Source organism: Polypterus senegalus, chromosome 7 (genome assembly GCF_016835505.1).
Source record: "Polypterus senegalus isolate Bchr_013 chromosome 7, ASM1683550v1, whole genome shotgun sequence".
In the NCBI taxonomy this organism is placed as follows: Eukaryota; Metazoa; Chordata; class Cladistia; order Polypteriformes; family Polypteridae; genus Polypterus; species Polypterus senegalus.
In genome coordinates this window covers 25,985,359-25,993,886 of record NC_053160.1, presented here as the reverse complement: position 1 = coordinate 25,993,886, position 8,528 = coordinate 25,985,359, and the positions used below count along the sequence as shown (strand labels likewise).

General features: G+C 38.5%; 1 protein-coding gene across 2 annotated transcripts in view; it reads left to right on the top strand.

Moving 5' to 3' along the window:
• Positions 1 to 238: 238 nt before the first annotated feature.
• Positions 239 to 8,528, top strand: part of LOC120532408 (serine incorporator 5-like) — a 68,912-nt gene continuing 60,622 nt past the window's right edge. For both annotated transcript variants that reach the window (XM_039758371.1, XM_039758370.1), the window contains exon 1: positions 239 to 323. In XM_039758371.1, coding sequence (XP_039614305.1) covers positions 300 to 323 — 24 coding nt within the window. In that variant the 5' untranslated portion in view covers positions 239 to 299. The remainder of the gene's footprint in view (positions 324 to 8,528) is intronic.

Sequence of the window (8,528 nt, the reverse complement as noted above, 5' to 3'; positions counted from 1 at the left end):
GGAACGTTTCTAATAAATATAACATTTAAGGAATAATTTGAAACCCGAGAGATTAATTCTGGCTGCTGATCAGATTAAATAAAAAAAGAAAGGAAGCAGATTTCAAGGAAAATAAACTTTGGCTGAAGTTTGCAGTGCAAATTCATTATAAAGGGAGGGGCTGAGGAAGTTAATGTAAAGCAGAATGACATAAAAAGGGAGGACAAGCAAGACATCTCTCATGACTTAACTTCACAGAGTACCACCTGAATACTGCAAAGCTTTTCTGTTGCAATTTTCTTTTTAAATTGAAAACAGTCATGAAACTTTGGTGCTGGCAGCAGGTAAGTTTGTGTATGTTTTTTAACAACTAGGAAAGACAGTAATTTTTACTTAATGGTGAAATTAGGGCTGGCTTTGAATGTTGGGGGAAACAATGTTCAAATGTGAATAATAAAATTCTAAATACTTCTTATATGGGCATTATATTTGTAATATATACTGTATATTTATGTAAATTTACTATATATGCAGTTTATATATATATATTACATACATATATATATGTATATAAACAGTGTATTCAAATGTATTATCCATATGTATATAACTTACTTTATTACAATATTGAGAACTCAACTAATGTAATTAGTTGAAAAATTACAATGTTTTATTATAATATTTGTAAGGGTTAATTCTTATGTTATCTATTAATGAACTGTTCCATTTTGGACATATGGACTTTTAGCATATATTGAAACTTTCTTTCAGGTTGTTTCAAAATTGCAAATCTTTAGAATTTTTCAAGCAGACTTCAGCCCAGTGACTTTGGGCTTTCTGTATACTAAATATTATTATTCCTGTTTTTGTAATCATTTTTTATTACAATGTGAGATTGCAAGAGATATTTTTTAAATAACAGAACAGAACATTTTTAAACTCGCTCAGTCCAATTCAGAGCCTATACTGAAAGAAAGGGGCATGAAGCAGGAATTAAATCTGGACCTGGCTATTTTTAATATTATTTAACACTTATTTAATGTACCTATTTAGTGTTATTTCTATGCCTACTGTATAATCCTTACATTTTTATTTGGTTTCAAACCCTGACAATGTCTGAATAATGCTCTCTATGTTAGCTAATATCTATTGCGATAGCACCCTGTCTTCCCTTGTTTTCTGCTTTGCACCTCATGCTGCCGTAGACCTGAGAGATCAGACTAAGCAGGTTTAGCCATTCTATTAAAGGACATTCATTGCAAGAGTGTTTAGCTTTGTTATATTTTAAGAACCTTGGGATGGTACTTTATGTAAAAGACGCTGTATAAAATAAAGAGTTGTGGGTTAGTTCTGTAGTACTAGGGTGTTGTACTGTGTTAGCCATTATGAATGTAGAGAAGAGCCAAGCAAAATGACGCCTTTTATTGGCTAACTAAAAAGATTACAACATGCAAGTTTTCTAATAGCTTATGAGCTGAATTTGTATTCTTTACACATAGCAAGACAAGGGGAAAATATAAAAAAGTAATTGAAATGACCTCTCTCAAAGTAAATTTAAACCTGTGATTGAAGAATATGTTTTTTTGTGCTAAGGTAGATTAGTTTGCAAATTTGTCTCTGCTTTGCAATGGGAAATTTCAAAATTTTAAAAATGTATGTGGCAAGTTGTATTCTATACATCTTAATAAAAACTAACATTTCCCAGCAAATTTCCTTAAAGATTAAGTTAAATTTCAACAAAATCACTCCACTGGAAGCCAGGTTATATCATACGGACAGAGAGAGGAACAAACCAAAGTATCTGTGTGAAATCTCGGTAAATAATTTTTCCTGTAATATAATTATAATAATAATAATACTGCATTTTATTTATAGGACACTTTACATTAGTAGTAAATCTCAAAGTGCTACATAAAAAAGTTTAAACAAAGGCAAAGCAAGATAAAACAGAGATAAAACAACAGTAATTAGTAGCATTCTTGTTAATAAGCTTTCCTAAACAGAAAAGTCTTTAGCTGTTTTTTAAAACAGCCCACAGTCTGCTATGTTCTCAGGCTCTCTGGTAGGGCATTCCAGAGCCGTGGAGCAGCAGCTGCAAAGGCTCGGCCACCCATTGTATGAAGTTTGGTCACAGAGGGGCGAAGGCGGTAGGTACAGTATTTGCAAAACGGAGGTTTCTTGTAGTGGATTGTAATATAAGGAGTTCCTTAAGATATTGTGGAGCATTTCCATGGATACACTGGTGAGGAAGCAAACAGAGTTTGTATTCGATACGGAGGTGAAGAGGGAGCCAATGAAGTGGCCGAAGGATGGGTGAAACGTGTTCATATTTCCTCATCAGGATTCTCCAGCACTATTTTGAATTTGTTGGAGCTTTTGAAGGCTCTTGCTGGGAATCCCGATGAGGAGTGCGTTACAATAATCCAACCTGGACATTAAATTGAAGTTTGCCATGATAGATGTTAAGATTGCTGATCAGTCCGCACCATTGACCTTCTTTGCATCATAAGCAGGTTACAAAGTGCAAAGAGAGAAACTTGCATGCTGGTACTGACAGCCTAAGCTGTGTCTGTGCATGAAGAAGGGAGCTCTCAGATATGCCTTGCATGTGTGCTGTGAGCGCTGTCAGTGCACAGATCATTGGCACCAATGTTAGAGAGTGGAGACCTGGATGGAAACACTGTCACTGTATTCCAGAACCCACTAACTGGCAGGGAATGGATGACCCTTTCCTAAAAAAGACAGTAAGCTTATAGTATGAAATGGCAGACATGGTGTATCCAGTCAGGAGCACTCATTCCACAAATGGGCCGGGTTCATTACAGGAAAATGCACAGTAGGGAAATACTTCTGCTTATTTTATATCCAAAAAGAAATAAGCACAACAACAAATACAAATCATGACATAACCTCAGGGAGGAAATGTTTTAGAGGTGCAGGCAAGATGACTTTAGTTATTATATTCAGTTAAACAGCTTTCTGACATTCATTACTTTCTGAGTGTCAAAATAATAATCAGCAGTTGAAAAAATCTTACAACTGTACTGAACGCGTCTTCAGCCTACCTAAAGTTTAAAAGTTTAATATGTAAAAGAGCTTTTAAAACAAAAGCCATCATTTACTGAAATTACACTAACTAACAACTGGGCTTATCAAAAATAGCACACAACATCCTTTAAGAAAGCGGATGCAAAGCTGAAGCAAAACCACATCTTCTGGTCATGATCGGCTGTAAATCTCGCCCTGGGAATTTATTTGTTGTTGCATTTGTATCATGTGTGTTTTTTCTGCTTTTATGGAAACAGTCTGATTTTTTTAATGATTAGCAATCTTCTTTTGTTAGTTTAGGTATGTTTCTCTTGTATTCTCTTAATAATGAGAATAAGAATTTTATGGTGTTTGATGGAGAAGGGCTGAACCTTTAATTAGATTATAAACCCTAAATGCTTTAATCAGTCTCACTGCATCACCGGAGACTATTTAAGGTTCTTTCTGATGCCGCACCAGTACTATGGCTTAAGTTAGGGTCTTTTGTGTTTTTTGTGCTTTATACTTTTGTTTAGTTAAGTTTTCTTTAACCATTTTATTGACAACTAGCAGAATACCCGCGCTTCGCAGCGGAGAAGTAGTGTGTTAAAGAAGTTATGAAAAAGAAAAGGAAATATTTTAAAAATAACGTAAGATGATTGTCAATGTAATTGTTTTGTCATTGATATGAGTGTTGTTGTCATATATATATATATATATATATATATATATATATACACAGTGTGAACGCTGGCCCCGGCACAGACAGACGGACATCATATTTTGCTCCCCACACACCGTTTATTTACACTATTTACAACAATATAATCGTCACGTGCACTCACGAACCCCAGTGCCTCTTGCACCGAATCCCCCAAAGTCCAGGGCCCACAGTCTCTGTGCCTTTGTCCTGGCCGCCTCCTGTCCGCTCTCCAGCTCAGTCCTTCTGCCTCCCGACTTCCACCAATCACTGGAGGGAGGCGGCCCCTTAAATAATGCCCCGGATGAGCCCCAGGTGCTTCTGCCTCTAGCCACGCCCAAGCGTGGCGGAAGTGTCGGCTGTCTTCCTGGCAGCTCTCCGGGTGCCACACAAAGTCTTCCCCCCGGCACTTCCTGGTGTGGCGGAAGTGCCGGGCTCCCGGATAATTAGGCACCGGGGCGCCGCCTGGCGGTGGCCACGGGTCCCTACAGGGCTGGGCTTCAAAGCCCTGTACCCGAGGGCCCCTGCCTAACCAGGACGGACGCCCCCACTCCGTCTGGAGGAGGCACTCGCCCTCCTCCGGTCCTCCAAGCGTCCCGCCGGGCTCCTGCCCGACCGGCAACTGCACGGGATAAACCGGCATCGGGGCGCCGCCTGGCGGTGACCACGGGCCCCTACAGGGAAGGGCTTCCATGCCCTCAACCTGTGGCCCCCAACAGAACCAGGACGGACGCCCCCTCGCGGTCTGGAGGAGGCACAAGCCACAACAGACACACACACACATATATAAACATATATATATACATATATATACACACATACATATATATATACATATACATATATACACATATATATACACACACACATATATATACATATATACATATACATATCTACATATATACTGTATATACACATATATATATACAAATCTACATATATATATCTACATATATATATTAGGGGTGGGACTCGATTAAAAAAATTAATCCAATTAATTAGAGGCTGTGTAATAATCAATCTTGATTAATCGTATGTAATCGCACACGTAAATTTGCCCCAAATCGCAAATGTTTTTTTTCATTTAAAAGGGTTTTAGTGGGCGACAGAATCAAATAATAGACATGGACATGAATATTGTAAACTGAAGCTGTTTTAATTTCTGAAAAAAATGCTTTTAAACTGCATTTGAATTCAAAACAGAAACAAAAATATCATCCCTGGTTAAAATTGGGCAGACTTAAAAATAAAGTTGTATTCTAAGTACTCTAAGTACATTTTCAGAATGGTATTGTCTTTAAATAATAATAACCAAAATTTCAACATAAAGTGCAGTTTTTCTTCTTAAATAAATAAGGTAGAAACATAAAAGGTAATTTGACCAACTTAATCATTAAACTCTGAGTAACCTTAGCCAAAATTATTTTGTACATAAGGCTAAAACAGTGTGATCATTGAACATTCTGTAATTAGATGTAATTAGAATTACTAACGGTCACGGAAGTCCAATGATCCCCAGTAAGAGCCACAAAGTCCGCTTTCTGTAATGCATCTAATTTTGCTTGCTTTTCAGTGTGCACAAAACCATGCTTTTATCAAGGCTTCGCTCGGGTAGTTTTTTGAAATTAAATTTTCCTCCGATCAGTCGTAGGAAAGCGCTTCATTCCGACTCTAACATTTTTGTAGCTGTGATGTGTGCATCAGTGTAATCGATGTACCAGGAAATCATGCATTGACAAAAGTTCCCCTTTGCTTGGAATTGAAAGTGTGATTAAATGCGCTATTTTTTGTTATGGAGTACATGCATCGAAGCTTCTCAGCTGTGCTTGTGCTAAGAAAAGGAAAGATTTTAAAAATAACGTAACATGATTCTGCGTTAACCACATATTTTTTCATACGTCCCAAACCAAGGAGATGCGAGGATAAAATGAATCGGGAAGCGCGTGTACATACTCAGTACATCCCCTCTTGGGAATCACACCTCGGATGTCAGCGCTAGAGGCAAAGCCTCTACAATTGCGCCACGGCGTGTGGCTTGTCTATTTGAGAGTATGTAGATCGGGATATATATATATATTCGCAGCGGAGAAGTAGTGTGTTAAAGAAGTTATGAAAAAGAAAAGGAAACATTTTAAAAATAACATAACATGATTGTCAATATACAGTAATTGTTTTGTGAGTGTTATTGAGTGTTGCTGTCATCAAGGATTTGATTATCACTATTTGTTTCAATCAGGTTCGTATTTGTACGATGTGTTGTGTTCAAGTTACATTCCGTGTTTGTCAATCGTTGTAAAGATAAGAGGTTTCATTCATCGATTTGTTTCTTACTGCATCAATAAACAGCTTGTCTTCTTCTTTATCTGAGACCCGACACACTGCATGCACGGGTTTTTTTTTTTTACACTGTCTTCCTTTAGCGGGACATTGACTTTTTCCACCGTGTGCTTTATTTCCGTAGTAGTTGCACTTATGAATATGCTTGTATGTATCAGACGTTTCATATTTTTTTGCTGCCTTCTCAATTGTGTAATTCAGTTTTTGTTCAGCACTCTTTGGAACTGTTGCTTTTTGTCTGTGCACTGCATCATTTCACGTGAGCCGCTCGGTGTACATGCATCGAAGATTTCCAGCTGTGCTGGTGCCATCTCGTGTGATGTCCACGGCTGTATTTAATGTTAGCTAAGACCCGGCACTTAAAAGTTTCTCTCGCAGTTTCGCTGAGTTTGTGCCAAACACCACCCTGACCATCTCATCTTCCTCTGCATAAGCACAGTCCTTCACCCGTGAATATTTAGTGGCAGTGTTTCTATTGGATTGCCGCTGATGGACGGCCTTATATGGGCAGGCACTAAATTACAAACACCACCGGTAGCCTGTCTATGAACTTAATTTAAACTTTAGGTTTACATCGTGCTTTGTTTCCGAAGTAGCAGAACTCATGAATATGGTTGTATATGTCAGTCGCTCGCTTCTTATTGTTTCGCTGCCTTCTCAATTATATAATGCATGTTTTCTTCACCGCTTTTTTGAGCTCTTCCTGATTTTCTACGTACTGCGTTGACAGTCAGTTCACGTGATTACGTGGGAGGTGTGATGACGTCACACGAAACTCCGCCTCCCAGGGCCATCCAGCTCAACTCCATTGCAGTATATGGAGAAAAATAGCTTGCAGTTATGACCATTACGCTTAGAATTTCGAAATGAAACCTGCCCAACTTTTGTAAGTAAGCTGTAAGGAATAAGCCTGCCAAATTTCAGCCTTCAACCTACACGGGAAGCTGGAGAATTAGTGATGAGTCAGTGAGTGAGTGAGTGAGTGAGGGCTTTGCCTTTTATTAGTATAGATTCAAGGGGTTTTGTTTGAACACATTAGTAAACATGAGGTTTTCTGATTTTTTGATTGTCTCTTTTTCAGTTTGCATAGTTTTATGTTTTAAATGTATATTTAAAATTTTGTATTTTTTTGTATTTTTGATTTTTGACCCCTTTTTGTTATTTTTTTCTTCAGCTTTATTTCGGGTATCTTGTCGTACTTTAGAGAAATTTTGAAACTTTGGTGGTTTACCTTTATTGATTAATAAAGTTTCTTATTTAAAGTTTCATAAGTGTGGCAGTTGTGTTTTCTCCTTCCCTTTTGGCATTTCTTTTGGACAAATTCATAACAATTCCAAAAGTATTATGCAAAATAAAAAATGCACAAAGCAGGGATTCTCAAGGAACAGAATAACCAACTACACCACATCCCTCCCTCTATCAATACAGTAATCTGTCCATCAGACACTATTTACCAGTGAAAAGTGGTGGAGTGGACGCAAGTCCCTGAAATAGGTGGCAGTCCATCAAAGGACACACTCACACACAGTCCCCAATGCACTTGCTTTAAAGTCACCAGTAAACTAAATCTGCACATCTTAGCTGGAAGTAGCAGTAGAGGGGCATCGCCATGTATCAGACCATTTTGACAGAGGTTCTGAACAAACAGCAGCAAATAGAGAGAGTTACCAGCATCATGAATTAGAAGATAGTGGGTCCAAATAGTTTTATAATAGTTGACATAGTGTGATGATAAGGCCATTTAGATCAGAATAGCTCGTACCGCTCCCCAAGCTGGCATGATTATAATATGCACTGCCATCCTAGAGCAGCAGCAAAATAAATAAATAAAGAAATAACCCGGGGCGCAAGCGACCAACACCATTTCCCTACTACACCATCCCAAGTACAGAAACACACCAGTGAAGGCAGAGTTAAGTTAAAAAATAGATAGATAGATAATTATAAGAAATTACACACACTTAACAAAATCCCCCATATACATATCATTGCGCTGCAGCGCGTCCCACCCCACACAAATCACGGCACAAAACACTCAACCACATACGCTACTAATACATAAATATGAAAACGAGAAAAAGAAAAACTGAATGCATTTGGAGTCCTTTAAATATTCATTGTTAGGGATGACCATCTACAGTCTGTGGTGGAGAATGATGCGCCGTACTATACCTCCTGTTTCTGGAAACGTACAGCTAAAAAGTCCCTTGTGCTGGCCAGTCAGGTCCTCTCCCGAATGCCTTCACCTCATTCACCAGAAAAGAAAAATAAGTTGTCCTGAAAATGAATGTTTATGGAGTCTGCTTCTCCTTTGGCTCTGCGCTCTCTTCTCTCTCTTCGCCTTTTTCCCGCCACACATTTACATACCATTGGCTCCTCCCCCTCTGTTGGGCCCTCCAAGCCAGGTTCTCCCCTCGCCATGTACGATTGGCCAGCCTTACACATTCAGCCATTCCACCATTATCAGGAATGGGGAAAGGTG